Source organism: Scyliorhinus canicula, chromosome 2, assembly GCF_902713615.1.
Source record: "Scyliorhinus canicula chromosome 2, sScyCan1.1, whole genome shotgun sequence".
NCBI lineage: Eukaryota > Metazoa > Chordata > Chondrichthyes > Carcharhiniformes > Scyliorhinidae > Scyliorhinus > Scyliorhinus canicula.
Window position 1 is genome coordinate 153759509 of NC_052147.1, and position 19387 is coordinate 153778895.

At 46.0% G+C, this 19387-nt stretch overlaps 1 protein-coding gene across 10 annotated transcripts in view; it reads right to left on the reverse strand.

The window, feature by feature from the left end:
• LOC119960046 (abl interactor 2) overlaps positions 1 to 19387 on the reverse strand; it is a 220066-nt gene that overhangs the window by 22767 nt on the left and 177912 nt on the right. For 3 of the 10 annotated variants that reach the window (XM_038787948.1, XM_038787943.1, XM_038787957.1), the window contains 6 exons: positions 18220 to 18317; positions 16034 to 16183; positions 15107 to 15231; positions 11851 to 12078; positions 8692 to 8868; positions 3097 to 3183 (listed from right to left, as the gene is read on the reverse strand). In XM_038787948.1, the coding sequence (XP_038643876.1) occupies positions 3097 to 3183; positions 8692 to 8868; positions 11851 to 12078; positions 15107 to 15231; positions 16034 to 16183; positions 18220 to 18317 (865 nt within the window). The remainder of the gene's footprint in view (positions 1 to 3096; positions 3184 to 8691; positions 8869 to 11850; positions 12079 to 15106; positions 15232 to 16033; positions 16184 to 18219; positions 18318 to 19387) is intronic. The other 7 variants (XM_038787944.1, XM_038787954.1, XM_038787962.1 and 4 more) reach the window with 4 other exon arrangements.

A 19387-nucleotide genomic window follows, 5' to 3' on the forward strand; every position in this document is an offset into this window, starting at 1 on the left:
TAAATTCCGCTACCTGGGGATCCAAATAGCCCATGACTGGAAAGGGATCCACAAATGGAACCTCACCAGCCTGGCGGAGGAAGTAAAAAAGGACCTGCAAAGATGGAACACACTCCCACTCTCCCTCGCAGGAAGAGTCCAGACGATCAAAATGAACGTATTGCCCAGGTTCCTCTTCCTGTTTAGATCCATTCCGATCTACATCCCCAAGGCCTTCTTCATAGCGCTGGACAAACTTATCATGGCGTTCGTATGGGGGGGGTAAAAATGCTAGGATCCCAAAGAAGGTCCTACAGAAAACAAAATCCAGGGGGGGGGGCTAGCCCTCCCGAATCTACAATTCTACCACTGGGCGGCAACAGCCGAGCGAGTAAGGGGATGGATCCAGGAGCCAGAAGCCGAGTGGGTGCGTGCGGAGGAGGCCTCCTGCATGGGGACCTCCCTCCGGGCCCTCGCCACGGCAGCACTCCCATCCCCACCCAAAAAACACTCCAGCAGCCCAGTGGTGACAGCCACCCTCCAATCCTGGAACCAACTGCGGCAGCAATTTGGCCTGAACAAAATGTCGGACAAGGCTCCCATCTGCAACAACCATAGGTTCAAACCAGCACTGACTGACGCCACCTTCAAAAGGTGGAGACAGGACGGGGGGACACTGACAGTCAGGGACCTATACACGGACGACAGGATCGCAACACTGGACGAACTGACAGAGAAATTTCAGCTAGCTGGGGGGAACGAGCTACGGTACCTGCAGCTCAAAAACTTCCTACGAAAGGAGACAAGGACGTACCCACAACCGCCACGACAGACACTACTGGAAGACCTACTGGACGCAAGTATCCTAGAGAAAGGGAACTGTAGTGACATGTATGGCCGACTGGTAGATAGGGACGACACCGTACTGGACGCAACAAGAAGGAAATGGGAGGACGACCTGGGGGTGGAGATAGGGTGGGGACTCTGGAGCGAAGCACTGCATAGGGTCAACTCCACCTCCACGTGCGCAAGGCTCAGCCTGACGCAACTAAAAGTGGTACATAGAGCCCACACGAGAAACCGTATGAGTAGGTTCTTCCCGGAGGTGGAGGACAGATGTGAGCGGTGCCAAAGAGGCCCGGCCAACCACGCCCACATGTTCTGGTCTTGCCCCAGACTTGTGGAGTACTGGACAGCCTTCTTCGAGGCTATGTCCAAAGTGGTGGGGGTGAGGGTGGAGCCATGCCCGATAGTGGCGGTCTTCGGGGTTTCAGACCAGCCAGATCTATTCCTGGGGAGGAGGGCGGACGCTCTTGCCTTTGCCTCCCTGATCGCCCGCCGTAGAATCCTGTTTGGCTGGCGGTCAGCAGCACCGCCCAGAGCTGCAGACTGGCTGTCCGACCTCTCGGATTCTCTCCAAATGGAGAAAATCAAATTCGCCATCCGAGGGTCGGACGACGGCTTCCACAGAACGTGGGAGCCATTCATGCAATTGTTCCGGGACCTGTTTGTGGCCAACGTACAAGAGGAAGAATAGTCGGGGGGAAGGTAGCCGGCGGGGAGGGGGGGGGCTACGGGCTCGTTACGGGGGTTTGATGGCTAGCTAAGGCCCAAAACCAAACTAAATAAATGCCAATAAACATGTTGGGGAATGTAAAATATGTATGCCGGCGAAAAGGGGGAGGCCACAGTTATTACTACGAAGATGCTCACCTGTAAATATATATGTTAATTTTTGCGTGTTCTTTTTTTCTCTCTCTCTAACAATTTGTAATTTGTTCAATATAAAACATGAAAACTGAATAAAAAACATTTATAAAAAAAAAACTAACAGGTGCAATCCTTCTCGCATCCCATGTCCAGGGTCCCACATGCCCGCGTGACTCATAATATGTAAGTGCTCGCTTCAATCTCATTTAAATGGATTCACAGTGCCATTTCTTCTACACTGGTTGGGCATAATATACTCCGAGTTACTGCTTTGCCAAAACATTTAATTTCCGTCCAGGGATCTCTCCCTGATTTGTCTCTTTAACTACCTCTCCTGGTCACATTCTGATCCATGTACCTCTGTCCTTCAACACTTTCCTAACCAATCTCCCTGCAACCCCTGAACGCCTGAGTCTGCAGTACTTTGCTCTGGAGATAAACGTCTACAAATTAGACGTTAACTACCTCCCCTACCTTCTTGCCTGTTTCATTCAGCTACTGATACAGTTCCTTCTTCTCCATTTTATTCTGTATCCTTCCTGTGTCTCTCCATTGCCCCACTTACTTTGTACATGGTGCACCAGTTTTCAACTTTTAAAAATATTTTTAGAATATAATTAACTACCTCCCTAGGACAGGGGTCAGCATATTGGGTCTTGACTTTTTGTGGTGGGAACCCTCCCCCACCCAATCTCCTTATTTTGGTCAGTCCTGTTAAGAACCTTCCTAATTTAGGGAGGCAAATGACATGTTGGCCTTTATTGCAAGGAGATTGGAGTACAATAGTAAATTGCTTCAGTTCTACAGAGTTTTGGTGAGACCACACCTGGAATACTGTGTGATGTTATAGTCTCCATATTTAAGAAAGGATGTACTTGCATTGTAGGTGGTACAGCATTGGTTCGTTAAATTGGTCCCTGGATGAGGGGGTTGTCCTCTGATGAGCAGGTGAGCAAATTGGGTTCATACTCTTTGGAGTTTAGAAGAGTGAGAGGTGATCTCATTGAAATCTACAAAATTGTGGATAGCACAATTGCTTAACAGCTCCAGGGTCCCAGGTTCGATTCCGGCTTGGGTCTGTGCAGAGTCTGTACATCCTCCCCGTGTGTGCGTGGGTTTCCTCCGGGTGCTCCGGTTTCCTCCCACAGTCCAAAGATGTGCAGGTTAGGTGGATTGGCCCTGATAAATTGCCCTTAGTGTCCAAAATTGCCCTTAGTGTTGGGTCGGGTTACTGGTTTATGGGGATAGGGTGGCAGTGTTGACCTTGGGTAGGGTGCTCTTTCCAAGAGCCGGTGCAGACTCAATAGGCCAAATGGTCTCCTTCTGCACTGTAAATTCTATGAAAGAACATCTGTGGGTACAGAGAGCCCGATTGCCCAGGATAGAACGTGGAAAACATTAACTTACTGTTATCTTGAACTCTGGCCACGAAGCCCATCAACGGCAGCTGTGGTGTAACCTGCAGAATAGAAGGTGGGGGTGGAGCGAGTGGTGCTGCACACAGGAGCAGACATAGGAACGAGGAAAAGGAGAGGAACAAACACCAGTGAGAAGCAGCAGAGAAAGCATTTAGAAGCAAAACAAGAACACATCTGCAATGCGAAGCTGTGTCGATATACCCACATCAGGCACAAAGCCAGGAGGAGAGCGAAGCTTTCTTGACCAGGGGTAATCAAAAGGAAATGCTGCTCACAGACACACACTGATCAATGTCAGGAGCAGGAGCACATTAAACCATTGCACCTGGACTGAGTGACTTCACAACTGTTTAAGAGCGATATTAATTCAGCTTTACCCTCCCATAGGCTCATTTATTTCCATACTAGCCAATGTCCCACAGAGTTCCCTGTGGGTATTCAGGAATCTGAAGCAGAGGTGCAATGTTTATTTGCTAGCTAGGCCCTTAAATGTTTTGACAGTCATCCAGACTTTTTAAAAATATAAATTTAGAGTATCCAATTCTTTTTCTTTCCCAATTAAAGGGCAATTTAGCGTGGCCAATTCACCTAACCAGCACGTCTTTGGGTTGTGGGGCTGAAACCCATACAGACATGGGAAGAATGTGCAAACTCCTCACGGACAGTGACCCAAGGCCAGAATTCGAACCCGGGTCCTCAGCGCCATGAGGCAGCAGTGCTAACCATTGCGCCACCGTGCTGCCCGTCTGCTGGCGATCATGACCTAATAACTAGCAGAGGTAATTTGGGTTGTTGAGGAGCAGAGCAAAGTTGCACCCAATCTTGGGAAACGAGTAACAATTGGGATTAGCATCTAAATGACATCCAAAATGTTTGCAACACTTCTCAGTACAATGAACAATGACCTCAAAGGAACAATAAACAGAAAATGCTGGACAGTCTCAGCAGGGCTGGCAGAGTCTGTGGAGAGAGAATGGAGCTACGTTTCAAGTCTAGATGACTCAGGACGGCACGCTAGCGCAGTGGTTAGCACGGGACTACGACGCTTAGAGTTTGCACATTCTCCTTGTGTCTGTGTGGGTCTCACAGACACAATCCAAAAAGATGTCAATGGTAGGTGGCCAAGCTAAATTGTCACTAATTGGAAAAAAACGAATTGGGTACTCTAAATTTATAAACCAAAATAAACGGTAGCAGAAAGTGTCTAAGTTTAAATAATAATAATCTTTATTAGTGTCACAAGTAGGCTTACATTAACACTGCAATGAAGTTACTGTGAAAATCCCAACATCACCACATACTGCCTGTTCGGCTACACAGAGGGAGAATTCAGAATATCCAATTCACCTAACAACACTTCTTTCGGGACTTGTGGGAGGAAACCGGAGCACGAACGCGGGTCCCTGGTCTTGTGATGCAACAGTACTAACGACTGTGCTACTGTGCCGCCCATATCCATTTGTATTAAAATTCATATGCCTCCATTTCCTTCGAGGTGTGTCATTTGGTTATCTGCCTATCTTTATAATAATCTTCATTATTGTCACAAGTGAGGCAGCACAGTGACACAGTGCCTCACGGCGCCGAGGTCCCAGGTTCGATCCCGGCTCTGGGTCACTGTCCGAGTGGAGTTTGCACATTCTCCCCGTGTTTGCGTGGGTTTCGCCCCCACAACCCAAAGATGTGCAGAGCAGGCGGATTGGACACGTTAAATTGCCTCTTAATTGGAAAAAAAAATGAATTGGGTACTCTAAATTTTTTTTAAAATTATTGTCACAAGTAAGCTTACATTAAAACGGCAATGAAGTTACTGTGGAAATCCCCTAGTCATAGATTTTTGTCATAGAATTTACAGTGCAGGAGGCCAATCGGCCCATCCAGTCTGCACCGGCTCTTGGAAAGAGCACCCTACCCAAGGTCAACACCTCCACCCTATCCCCATAACCCAGTAACCCCACCCAACACTAAGGGCAATTTTGGACACTACGGGTAATTTATCATGGCTAATCCACCAAACCTTCACATCTTTGGACTGTGGGAGAAAACCGGAGCACCCGGAGGAAACCCACGCACACACGGGGTGGATGTGCAGACTTCGCACAGACAGTGACCCAAGCCGGAATCGAACCTGGGACCCTGGAGCTGTGAAGCAATTGTGCAATCCACAATGCTACCGTGCTGCTGTCACACTCCGACGCCTGTTCGGGTACACAGAGGGAGAATTTTGAATGTCCAATTTACCTAACAAGCGCGTCTTTCGGGACTTGGGGGAGGAAACCTCAGACTCCGCACAGACCCAAGCCGGGAATTAAACCCGGGTCCTTGGACATTCTACTCTATCAAAACACCATGAGATTTTGAATGCCTCTACTAAATCTTTCCTGAACCTTCTTTGCTCCAAGGAGAACAACTCCTGCTTCTCTTCACCTAACTGAAGTCCCTTATCCATGCATCATTCACATACATCTCCTCAGCACCCTCACAACATTTTACACCCTATCTAAAGTTAGATACCCAGAATTGAACACAATATTCCACCTGAGGCCAAACCCTAGCAGGGGTTAGCCATAATATTCTTACTTTTGTACCCTATGTCTCTGTTGAGACAGCTAAGGACCCCATATGCTAGGTTTATAGTATATTTCCACAAGGATTAGTGCTGGGACCACTGCGGTTCATAATTTACATCAACAACCTGGACTTCAAAAGCACACCAAACTTGCAGGGGGCAGGGGGTGGCGCAAGTGAGAAATCAACACTGAAGAGGACTGCAACAAATTACAGGAGGATATTAATAAACTTGGAGAATGGGTAACTATTTGGGAAATTATGTTCAGCACAGATAATTATGAAGTAGCACATTCTCCTTGGAAAAGTTGGGAAGTCACTTATTATTTGGAAGGTTCGAGCACAGTGGTATAAATAAACGGGCCTTGAAGTACAAATACAAGGATCACTAAATGTTGCACCACAGGTTAGAAAGGCCATTAAAAAAGCAAACCATGCATTGCACTTAGATAGAATTGAAAAGTAGGAAAGTTATTTGAAACCTGTATTGAACCTTAATTAGATTACACAAAGATTACTGCAAGCAGTTCTGGTTGCATATTATAAAAAAATATAGAGGCACTGGAGGGTGCAAAGTAGATTTATAAGATTGATGCCAGAACTCTGAGGGCATGTATCTCACTTCTCACAGACTGGATCTCGTTTCTCTTGAAAACAATAAGGCTGAGGGGTGACCTAACAGAGATCTGAACATTTTTTAAAGGTTTTCATGAATTTAGAAAGAATGTTTACACTTGTGGGAAAGAGCATAACTAGGTAGCATCAATATAAAATAATCACCAAGAAATACACTCAGGAATTCAGCAGAAAAATCTTTACTCACAGAGTTGTGAAAATGTGGAACTTGCTGCCAAACAGTGGTTGAAGCAAACAGATGCAAACGAAAACTAAACATGCATATGAGAGAGAAGGGAACAGGGGATTGCGATGATAGATATAGATGGGAAAAGATAGGAGGAAGTTAAACCGCACATGGAATGCTGTGAGCAGTTCTTGACAGCACAACTTAGGAAGGAAATTTGGGTGGCACAGTGATGAGCACGACTGCCTCACTGTGCCAGGATTCCGGGTTTGATTTCAACTTTGTGAGATGTCTGACTTTGTGTGATGTCTGTGTGGAGTTTGCCATTCTCCCAGTGTCTACATGGGTTTACTCTGGGTACTCCGATTTCCTCTCAGTCTAAAGATGTGCAGATTAGGTGGATTGACCATGATAGTGTCCAAAGATGTGCAGGTTAGGCACAGTCACGGAGATAGGGCGGGGAAGTGGGTCTAAGTAGGGTGCTCTTTCAGAGGGTCGTGCAGACTAGATGGACCGAATGGTCTCCTTCTGCACTGCAGGGATTCTCTGGAAAGATTCTATATATTGGTCTTGGAGGGAGTGAAACGCAGGCGTGCAAATATCTGGACTACAATGGTTAAATTATAATAATAATCTTTATTATTGTCACAAGTAGGCTTATATTAACACTGCAATGAAGTCACTGTGAAAAGCTCCTGGTTGCCACACTCCAGCGCCTGTTCGAGTACACAGAGAGAATTCAGAATATCCAAATTACCTAACAGCACGTCTCTCGGGACTTGTGGGTGGAAATCGGAGCATCCAGAGGAAACCCACGCAGGCACGGGGAGAAAATGCAGACTCCGCAGTGACCCAAGTTGGGAATTGAACCTGGGTCCCTGGCGCTGCGAAGCAACAGTGCTAACCACCATGTTTCTTTGCTACACAACGATCTATGCAACATCAATCACATTACCTTCATCCATCCTCTGAGCCATTTCCTGAATGAACTTAACTAAGTTTGTGAGACATCAATTGCCTTTAACGATTTGCTGTTAGTTGTCATTTGTTAACCTGTGCTTTTCCAAGTGACAATTCATTTTGTCCCTGATTATTGCCTCAGGTTTTTCCAGCACCTCAGTTCAGCTGACTGGCCTGTGGTTACCAGGCTTAGCTCTCCTCTTTGTCACAGCATGGGTCTGTGCAGACTTGATGGCCAAATTGCCTCCTGCACTGCAGGTTATCCATGATTCTATGACACCCAACCGTCCAGTTCTCTGACACCACTCCCAAATCCAAGGTAGATTGAAAGACTATGGCCAAGGTCGGGGTACAGCCATTTCAAGGGGCCTCCGATTGTGACACCTTTATAATAAGGTGCAGCTGAATCGTGTGTCACTAGTTATAACGACTTTATAAGAAAGTAATGCCAGGCTCTAGATTCTTGATCATTATACAGCTTTATAATAGGTTACAGCCTATATCGGGGCTCCCGTTTACATCAAAGCTTTATAATAAGACGAGTTAGATTCTGGGTCGTCCCTAGTTATAACAACTTTGTAAAGAAGTACAGTTTAGTTGATTATGCAACAGCTTCGCAATAAGGATGAGGATGCAAAGCAACAGTTAAAAGAATTACAGCTCTCCTGTCTGCCCTGTTTGCAAGGCCACTGGGTTGTTAGCGGCCAGCTGCGGAAAATATTGGAAACTTTTGAGACTCGTAACATTAAATTGACTAACTCTGAAACATTTATGTTCTTCCTGAATATGAACAGAATATCCATTTGCACATTCAGTTCTAGTACTGAGAATGGAATGAGAGGGAGAACACCTGTTTCTTAGAAACTTTTCTTTATTATTGCAGTTCCCAGTCATTTGGTGGATCGTAGAATTTATAGTGCAGAAGGAGGCCATTCAGTCCATCTGTCCTTGGAAAGAGCACCCTACTTAAGCCCATGCCTCCACCCCATCCCCGTAACCCAGTAAACCCACCTTACGTTTTGGACACTAAGGGCAATTTATCATGCCCAATCCACCTAACCTGATGGTCTTTGGACTGTGGGAGGAAACGGAGCACCCGGAGGAAATCCATGCAGACAAGGGGAGAAAGTGCAAACTCCACAGTCACCTAAGGCCAGAATTGAACCAGGGACCCTGGAGCTGTGAGGCAGCAGTGCTAACCACTGTGCCGCCCGTGTCACGGCTTTAAATGGGACTAGCCGAGGCCGTCTTTACCTCTCGATTCAGTTGCCTGGTTCTGACTGTAGTACGGGCCTCCGTTGACTTGATTCTGGACACTGCCCTGTGAGGTCATGGATGGTGGGCGTCTGTAGCCAGGTAGTGATCCTCCTATAGTGGTAGGATTCTGCCGCTGCACTGGCCGATTCATGCTGTAGAACTGAGGAGTGTGTCCTGAAACATTTGAGGGAGAAAAAAAAGAGATTGAATAAGTAAGTGGTGTTTCGACAAAGCCCGATAGATGAATAAGAACCCGTATTTCTAGCGCGTCTTTCGCAATCTCGATACTTTATATCGCGTTTACAATGTCAATGAACCGTTGAAAGGTAGACACTGCTATAATGTAGGAACTACAGTAGCCAATTTACATACAGCGAGGTTCCACAAACAGTAAAGAATAAATGACCAGTGTGTGCTGGTCAGATTACTGTGCCTGACACCACTTTGGGCACAAAGCAACTGTGCCGAACAGCCTATTTCATTGCTCTAAATTATATGTAATCTGTTTGTGATGTTGGCTGAAGGATAAATCTTGGCCAGGACACTTAGAGAACTCCACTGCTCTTCTTCAAATGGTGCCATTGGATACTTTAGTTCCACCTGAGAGGACAGACAGGACCTCGGTTAAACATCTCATCTGAAAGGTGGGTGACTTTTCAGCAGAAGCCCAATAATGGGCCACTCTATGCAGAATGATCACACCAACTCTAACGGAACTGCTTATAATGCACCATTTTTACACTACTGGGAACCACTTTGATTAGATAATTTATATAAATAACAAACGCAGGAGGGAAATCCAAGGACTGGAAAGAAAACAATCAGACACCAAGTGAGATTCAGAAATCAACCCGTACCCAAGTGAATCCTTCCCTGAGATTAATCACCCCATCATGAAAAAAACAGATCCAAGCATCAGCTTGATTTACACTATATACATAAATAACTAAAACCTGTGTTATATCAAATACAGCTGAAAGAATGGCTATTCTGCTGCATTTGAATTGTTCACGGGACTCTAAACGACTGAGTCACATGGGTCCTTCCCTAATTCCACCAGATGGAGGTGAGGACAAGTCCTGGTGGACACAGAGGCATTCCCACGCGAGACGAGCAAATCTATCACCTGCTTAGAAAGACTCACCTCATTCATACTCATTGCAATGCAGCCAAATAAAGGCAATGGAAAAGGTGTTTCGCAGGCAGCTTTGACATGATAGACTAACTCAAGCCTCAAGATATTGAACATGATAAAGCAGCTCCCCAAGGTCTTGCGTGTGTAAGTGAGGCAGACAACCAAAGCTGCTTCACACAACTGGTGGCATGGGGAGAGGATGGAGAGAAAGCTAAACAGAGGGGAGGGGGTCTTACAAAAATGGGTTTTGTAAATCCAAGTTCTCAGACTGATGTGCCTCCCTCCTTGTCCCACGGTAATCTGTTCCATCCTTAATGTGACCACAGCTGAGATCAGCACAGGCCAAGGATCGAATGAAAACCAGGGTTCTACCCTGAATAACTCAGGATGAAGAAAGTAATATCTCAGCCATTAGGGAGCCTTTATCACTCTTTTTGAAAGATATTACTGAAAATCTTGCTGAGGGATGTGACTGTTGTTGGCAGTTTCCTTCCCGAAAGGAATGAGTGAACAGATGGGTTTTTACAACAACTGACGATATTTTTGAGACTAACTTTATATTCCAGATTTTATTAGTTGAATGTAGATTCCACCAGCTGCCATGGTGGGATTTGCACCCATGTCCCCAGAGGATTAGTCTGGGCCTCTAGAAATTCTAGTCCTGGGACATTACCACGACGCCAGTCTTCCCATTCACCAAATAATGTTAAATGTTAAATATCCTGCAGTGGGTCAGGAATTTGCTTCCACTTTACTTTTCATGAACATTTCTGAGACAGGCCACGTCCAGCTTTCCCTTTGCATCCTGTCACACAGTGATTAAATGCACTCCCCTACGGAGATACAAAGCAAAAAGGCCCAAGCTTTGATTGTGCAGAACCTAAGAAATTCAATAAACCTATGTCTGATCTGATCATGGCCTTAACTTCACTTTCCTGCCTGTCCCCAAAACTCTTGATCCCCTTTGCAGGTTATAAATCTGTCTAACCAAGCCTCGAGTTTATTCAATGACCTATCTCCACTATTCCCTGTGGAAGAGAATTCCAAAGACTAGCAACTCTTCGAGAAGAAATTCCTCCTCACATTGAGCTTAAATTGGGAGACCCCTTATTTTGAAACCATGCCTCTTGGTTCTCGATTCCCTCACAAGGGGAAACAATCCCTAACCTCCGCCCTGTTAAGTCCCCTCAGGATCTTACATGTTGCAATAGGATTACCTCTCATTCTTCTAAACTCCAATCAGTATCAGACCAATCTGCTCAACCTTTTCTCAGAAGAAAGCTTCTTCATCCCAGGAATCATCTTGGTGAACCTTTTCTGAACTGCCTCCAATGCCTTAAATACGGAGACCAAAATATGTGCAGTATTTTAGATGTGGTCTCGCCAATGCAGAGTTAGCCGAGTCCTTACCATCAGACACAGTGCCCCTGCGTTAAGCTGGAAATGATCAGGCATGAATCCCTCACCTGATTACCATTCAGTGACCTTTGTACAGTGGCAGCGACGTCTCACCAGTACAGGCTCAAACACGGAGATGCCTATTCTAGCAACTGGAGGAACTAGAGAAGCCATATAGTTCGCCAGAGGGGGTAAGGCCAAGGCTCTGTAAGTTGGATTCACAGGCCAACAAGAGTCACTGCCAAAAGAATCGAGATGAATGTGGAGCAGGGAATGTGTGGGAAAATGAAGACAGAACTGGTTTATGGCCATTACGGTTTCCATGTGTCACACTGGTGCAAATAACCAGTGAACTGGAAGGCACCGCTAGAGACTAATGCTCAGTGAAACCTGAACTGCCACTGGGACGGTTCAAGTCAAGGCCCCTGATTGCTGTCTCCAATCATCCTTGCTGATTTTATATGAATAAGATAAATCACGAGTAAATCTTCATTTGTAATAGGTGTTGCTGCATTACCTTTTTAAACCAAGTCGGAGTCAGTTAGATGTAGAATTTATTGCAAGACTGCCTGAGAAACAACTGTGCTGAGAAAGCGAGAGTCAGAGAGAAAGAAAAGACTCACCTGCAGTAGGAGCGGAAGAGACAGCAGGGAGAGATGGTGAGATGAAGCCATCAGCAAAGGGCTGAGCTCCTGCTACGGAGTCTGGGGTCAGTGTTGGAACATGGGTAGGGGTTGCAGAAGGAACAGGACCTTGAGTTGAAGCAGGAACTGGAGCAGAGGCAGGAGTAGGAGGAACAGGAACTGAAGGAGGATTAGGCGTGGTGGGTGGTGGAGGGGTACCAGCAGAGCCTTAGGGGAGGGTGTAAAAGAAGGATTAACACAAACGAGAATGTTAGCTGGGACGAGAAAGCCTGTTGAGCAGTTAGTTAAAGTTCCAATCACGCAAGATCAATGCTTATAACATTGCAATACAAGGCTCTAGGAGAGAATAGCCGCGAGCTGAGTGAAAGCTGCATTGTCCAGACACTCTGAATTTATACCACCAACTCAGATACAATATCTGAAGAGTGTGCCAAGAGAGTGCCTGCTTCAAACTGGAAACAGATGTCGATCAGTAATCAATATTTTACCATCTCTCGACACAGTCAAATCTTTTTTCTGGTGCCTGTTGCTCTCCTTCAGTACACCAAGGAACATGCACTTTAACTGCTGGGGCATCACAGCCAGACTCCATCCTGCCATCAGCTGATCTCCACAGTCATTTTCAGTCGAGAAAGGGTTGCTGAATAATGACCAGAAATGGGGAGCTCACCTATCTAGCGTTGTTTTGCTTTGTTTCATTCATCCTCGGGATCTGACCATTGCTGACAAGGCCAGCATATATTGCACTTCCCAAATTGCCGTTGACAAAGTGGCGTTGAGCTGCCTCCTTGAATACAACTGAGTGGTTTACTGCACTTCTAAAGTGCATTAAGAGGCAACATATTACTGTGGGTCTGGAGTCACATGTAGGTCAGACTGACTAAGGATGGCTGATCTCCTGCCCAAAAAGACATTAGCGAACCAAATGGATTTTTACGACACTCCACGAGTTTCATTATCACTACTACCAATTCTAGCATTTTATTCCATATTTATTCAATTAATTGAATGTAAATTGCCCAGATTATTAGTCCAGGCCTTTGGATTACTAGTCCTGTAGCATTGTGACTCTGCTATTGTACTCCTGCTCAAGGAAGACTGAGGCAGACGGTAATACCCCTTCAAACTCAGCAACGTCAGCACAGAGCATGGATCAAATCTACAACTTTTCTGGGCTGTGGCCACAATGCTGGAGGTTACACCTGGGCCAGCAGTGACAAGGAAGAGATGTTTATGTGTAACCACTGGCTTTCACCAGAATTCCCTGCAAAAGGACAGAATTTGATTAACTCAACTACTGTGGAGCAATCTTGGGAAATGGTAAATGCATTACATTAGGTCATTACAAAGGTTGTCTCATGGTAATCCACTGCAATAAAATTTTATACCACATATAATCTTATAGTATCTTATAGATACTATAATTTGTATTTATCAGAAACATAGCATGTTCAGGAAAGTTGATCTTTAAATCAGTTTATAATAATCGCATCATTGAACCCATAATGTTTCCTCACCCGTTAAAATTTATTTCCCAATTTTTCACAAAAGGATTGAGGGGGTTCGGACGATTGGTCACACTGTTTGGTGAATCGGTAAAAAGGGGCACAAGAGTGATGATTAATTACTGGCACAGATGCAATGACCTGAAGGGTCTCCTCCTGTGCAGTAGATATCATGTTGCTTTTTCCTGCTCTGCTGATTTGAGCCATTTGGGTGAAGTGCCAGAGGACTGCTGCCTTTCTTCACTTATAAGGCTGAGGGCAGGGCAGGTACAGCACGGGATTACACAAGAGTGAAGCTCCCTTTAAACTGTCCCCATCAAACGATCCCAGGACAGGTACAGCACGGGGCTGGATACAGAGTAAAGTTCCCTCTACACTGTTCACATCAACCACTCCCAGGACAGATACAGCACCGGATTAGGTACAGAATGAAACTCCCTCTAAACTATCCCCATCAAACACTCCCAGGACAGGTATATAATAATAATAATCTTTATTAGTGTCACAAGTAGGTTTACATTAACACTGCAATGAAGTTACTGTGAAAACCCCCTAGTCGCCACACTCCAGCGCCTGTTTGGTTACACTGAGGGAGAATTAAGAATGCCCAATTCACCTAACAAGAACGTTTTTTGGAACATGTGGAAGGAAACAGGAGCACCCGGAGGAAACCCACGCAGACACAGGGAGAGCGTGCAGAGTCCACGTAGACAGTGACCCACTCCTGGAATCGAACCCAGGTCCCTGTCGTGGTGAAGCAACAGTGATAACCACTGTGCTACACTGCCGCCACATCACAGGTTGGATACAGAGTAAAGCTCCCTTTACACTGTCCCCATAAAACACTCCCAGGACAGGTACAGCATGGGGTTAGATACAGAGTAAAGCTCCCCCTACACTGTTCCCATCAAATACTCCCAGGACAGGTACAGCATGGGGTTAGATACAGAGTAAAGCTCCCTCTACACTGTCCCCATCAAACACTCCCAGGACAGGTACAGCACAGGTGTTAGATACAGAGTAAAGCTCCCTCTACACTGTCCCCATCAAATACTCCCAGGACAGGTACAGCACAGGGTTAGATACAGAGTAAAGCTTCCTGTACACTGTCCCCATCAAACACTCCCAAGACAGGTACAGCACAGGGTCAGATACAGAGTAAACCTCCCTCTGCACTGTCCCCATCAAATACTCCCAGGGCAGGTACAGCACGGGGTTAGATACAGAGTAAAGCTCCCTCTGCACTGTCCCCATCAAATACTCCCAGGGCAGGTACAGCATGGGGTTAGATACAGAGTAAAGCTAAACTTTTCAATCATTTTTCTCTGGTACCAAACATGCGCACCATCCCAAATGACATTTTTCTGTTTTGTACACCAGCCATTTTGTGACCACAATGAGTAAGACGGCCAGTTTCGTGGTCAATTAAGAGTAGTTCCATGCCCATTATAAACTGGATTGAGATAGCTGGCACAGATTTTCCTCACAACAGCCTAGTGTGGGATTCAAACTCATTTCCTTTGGCTGAACCACAGCAAGGCCAATACCCCGAATAAACATTTTGAAGTATTTAATGTTAATAAGATAATTTTGAGGGATCACAAAGATGAGGGAGGGGTCGTGAAATGTGGAGGAAGCTGATGTGTTAGTGAGATCTGGGCGCTGGATTAAATAAAGCCATGTCTGGACAGAATTTCAGTGATGAGCACTGCGCCTGGTGCAGCCTTTACCTGGATAGACACTGGGCGGAGAAGGAGTTGGCACAACGATGGGTACCCCAACACTGCCACTGCCGCTGTTCTCTCTGCTGCTACTGCGGCTACTCGGGTGGCTTCCTCCGCTGCTCCCACTGCTGCTGCAATACACAAATCCCAGCATATGTCAACACTCGCACACAGCTTCCCCCATGCCATCTCTCTTCCTGTTCCTCACCTACGTTGAGTCAGAGCCTCCCTGAACGCAACAAGAAAGTTGCTACTTTTTGTTGCAGTTTCTACAGTTCTAACATTTTCTCTCTCTCTTCAATTCTGACAAAGCACTCGAAACGTTAATTCTGTTTCTCTCCAAACAGGTGGTGGGGACCGACCGACCTTAAGAGATTTCCATCTTATCTCCCCCATTTGACTTTACTCCCACAGTCCAAACATGCAGGAGCTTCATAATGAATTTGAGAAAGTTATACTGCATCTCTTTGCGATCCATTCAGTTGCCAGTTAATGCACCAAAGAAGGTGTAATTATTCCCTTTTCAAGTCTTGTATTGAACAGAATTTAGTGTTTTTCCCTCCACAAAACAATAGTTGCTACACTTCGGAAAGACTTACATGGAAGTCTCTAGAATGTACAGCTCAGGAGCAGGCCTATCAGCCCTTCTCCCTGCAACCCCTGATACCTTTATTCATTCATTTAGAATGAAGGGGAAACATTGCGAAATGTGAATGTTACATTACTGGAACAAAATGAGAAATGATAATTTAATTATTTATATCAATGTTTTTGCTCGCCTCCTGGTAGTATCAACTCATGCCTGAGTAGAACCTCACAGGCACCAATTGCCTCCCAGTGCTTGAGCTCAATGGCCGCTCTGAATAAGCGGTTTTCAAAAGCGACCTGCCAGTGGTTATTCGATTGGGAGGATTTTACAGCAGAACCCTATACCTGTAGGTCCTTGTTCTCTGATTTACAGAAGCCGTCCGCACCGGGCTCTGTTGCTGTGAGGAGCTCATGTTACGAGTTGGACTTGGTACATAGTCATTTGGGACGACTGGGGGGCGGACAGGCTCCAGCGTACGATAAGGAGAGTGCCGGCTGCAGATGGAAAGACAAATTAGTTCAGAGCAGCCTGTACCTATCACACTGTGTACACACACACACCCACGCGCGCACACACACAACACACACACACACATATGACAAGAGGCTGGTTAGGCTGGAGTTGTTTTCCTCAGAGCAGAAAACGCTGAGGGGGGCCTGGCAGAGCTGTACAAAATTATGAGGGACAGAGATGGGTTAGATAGGAAGGAATTTTTCCCTTTGTCGAGGGGCCAATGACCAGAGATACCAATTTAAGGGCAGGAGCAGGAGATTTAGAGGGGAATTGAGGAAAAGGTTTTTAATGCAGAGGATGGTGAGAATCTGGAGCTCAGTCCCTGAAAGGGTGATAGAGACAGGAACCTTCAATATTTAAGAAGCATTTAGATGAGCACTGAAACACCAGAGCATACAAGGCTACAGAGCGCTGGCAGATCAAGCGCTGTAAAATGGTATTAGAATAGATGGTTGGCGCAGAGACGATGGTCCAAAGGGCCTCTTTTTGTGCTGCAAAACTCTATGACTTTAACCTGATCAGACAGGTTCCCTTCCATCAATACAGTGCTCTGGAACCCTTATAACATTTAAGGAGCATTTAGCTAAACACTTGAAATGCCATAGCGTACAAGGCACGTACAAGTATTGGAAAAAGGGATTAGAATAGACAGGTGCTAGGGCAGAACAGTGGCACAGTGGGTTAGCACTGCTCCCTCACGGCGCCGAGGTCCCAGGTTCAATCCCGGCTCTGGGTCACTGTCCATGTGGAGTTTGCACATTCTCCCCGTGTTTGTGTGGGTTTCGCCCCCACAACCCAAAAATGTGCAGGCTAGATGGAATGGCCACGCTAAATTGTCCCTTAATTGGAAAAAATGAATTGACGCACTGTAAATTTTTTAAAAATAGACAGGTGCTTGATGGCTGGAGCAAACACCATGGCTGAAGGGCCTCTTTCTGTGCTGAAAAATTCTATGTCAGCTTATTTATTAAATAACTTTTGGTGTGGGGCTTGAACTGCAACCTCACTTGGCACGCTACCCATTGGGCTACAGAGGGGAAATTCTAATATTTTTAAACCATTTTTTATATTCAAAACATACTTTGCATCTAAAGCATCACAGGCAGATCAAACATTGTGAATTGTAATTATATAATTGAGTCTTGCTACTGGATACAATTGTGTTCACTGTATTACACTGCAGCCAGGACTCCAAGCTATAAGCACCACTGGGTAGGGAAAAAATCAAGTCTGCATGCCACTCCTGGTATGAATGAAAAATGAAATGAAAATCTCTTATTGTCACAAGTAGGCTTCAAATGAAGTTACTGTGAAAAGCCCTAGTCGCCTGTTCGGGGAGGCTGGTACGGGAATCAAGTATAGCTGCGACTCTATCCTCCCTTTGTTTCAGAATCATAGAATCCCTGATGTGGAGATGCCGACTTTAACCTGGTGTTGTAAGACTTCTTACTGTGCTCATAGAATCCCTACAGTGCAGAGGAAGGCCATTCGGCCCATCTAGTCTGCACCGACCCTTCAAATGAGCACTCCTCCTGCCCCATCCCTGCAACCCTATAACCTAACCTGCACATCCCTGGACACCAAGGGGAAATTTAGCATAGCCAATCCACCTACCCCATACATCTTTGGACTGTGGGAGGAAACTGGTGCACCCGGATGAAACTCACGCAGACATGGGGAGAAGTACAAATTCCACACAGTGACCTAAGGTTGGAATTAAACCTAGTGCTGTGAGGCAGCAGTGCTAATCACTGTGTCACCATGCCGCCCACGTCATCTAGATTCAGATATGATGGCTGTCTGCTTGGAGCAGCCAACAGATTGCCTATACCTGGAGACAGTCTATCAGGGGAGTGAGAAGGAGAGTGAGTCAATAGCAGGAGATTAATTTAATACTTTAACCATCAACGCACACCCAATGACCTCCTGAAGGAGCAAAGGCTAATGTTAGAAATGGGTTGAAAAGGCTTGCAGACCAACCAGTCACTCTCCATTCCAACTTGCATTATCCACTTACCCGAGGGTGCCCTTTCCTGGCACCGGGGGGCTGGGAGGTTTCTGTGTGGGTGGGGTGCTCCGTGGAAGCCCACCCATCTTCATATTCTGGGTGCTCACCTGGAAAGCGACAAGCAAGAAACGGATACGTCAGCAAACATCGCGCTGGCGCACCAATCACACCAACACCAATGGGAGGCTAATGCAGAGGTTTAATTAGACTAAGAGAGAAGGAAGAAAAGGAAGAAACGGAAAGGGGAGCAAGGCCATGCAAAGTGTTTGTCTAAAGGCTTTCTAGGTGGCTAAATTATCTATTGTCTTACAGAACAGATACAGGGTTTGCAATTTAAAATAACAGGAAAGCAATTGTTTAAAAAGAAATACAAGAAAATTGCAAATATGCAATTGTCTCTCGGCAATAGACAGAGAAACAGCGGCTCTTGTTTTTGCTGGTGGCCCATAATCATGATAGGAACAGGTTGCACCTGAGACACCAACTCATCTCTCTTGGGACATGTTGATTGAGTTGCTGGGTCTTCCCTATATTGGCTGTTACATTTCAGATTTACAGAATTCATGGCAAAGATTTTTCCCACCCAAATGATTAGACATTGTAAAAACTACAAACAAATCATAAAAAGGATGGTCAAAATAGCAAATTATGCAGCTTCATTCACGCTTCCTTCAAGTGAAAGGTGGTGATGGAGAGATATGAAAAAGAGAGGTGTGCAATGTGTGGAGAGTATACTGGGGATGGTGTATGGGGGACGTATTGCGGACGGTACAAAGGCAAGGCAGAGTAAGGTCAGACACTCCCTCCCACCAGTTATACCGTTAGGGACTCCCCTACACCACAGAGTACAGTGAATTAGGTAGGGCAGTCAGGGACTCCCCTACATCAGGGAGTGCGGTCAGGGACTCCCCTACATCAGGGAGTGTAGTCAGGGACTCCCCTACATCAGGGAGTGCGGTCAGGGATTCCCCTACATCAGGTAGGACGGTCAGGGACTCCCCTACATCAGGGAGTGTAGTCAGGGACTCCCCCACATCAGGGAGTGCGGTCAGGGATTCCCCTACATCAGGTAGGACGGTCAGGGACTCCCCTACATCAGGGTGTGTGGTCAGGGACTCCCCTACATCAGGTAGGACGGTCAGGGACTCCCCTACATCAGGGTGTGTGGTCAGGGACT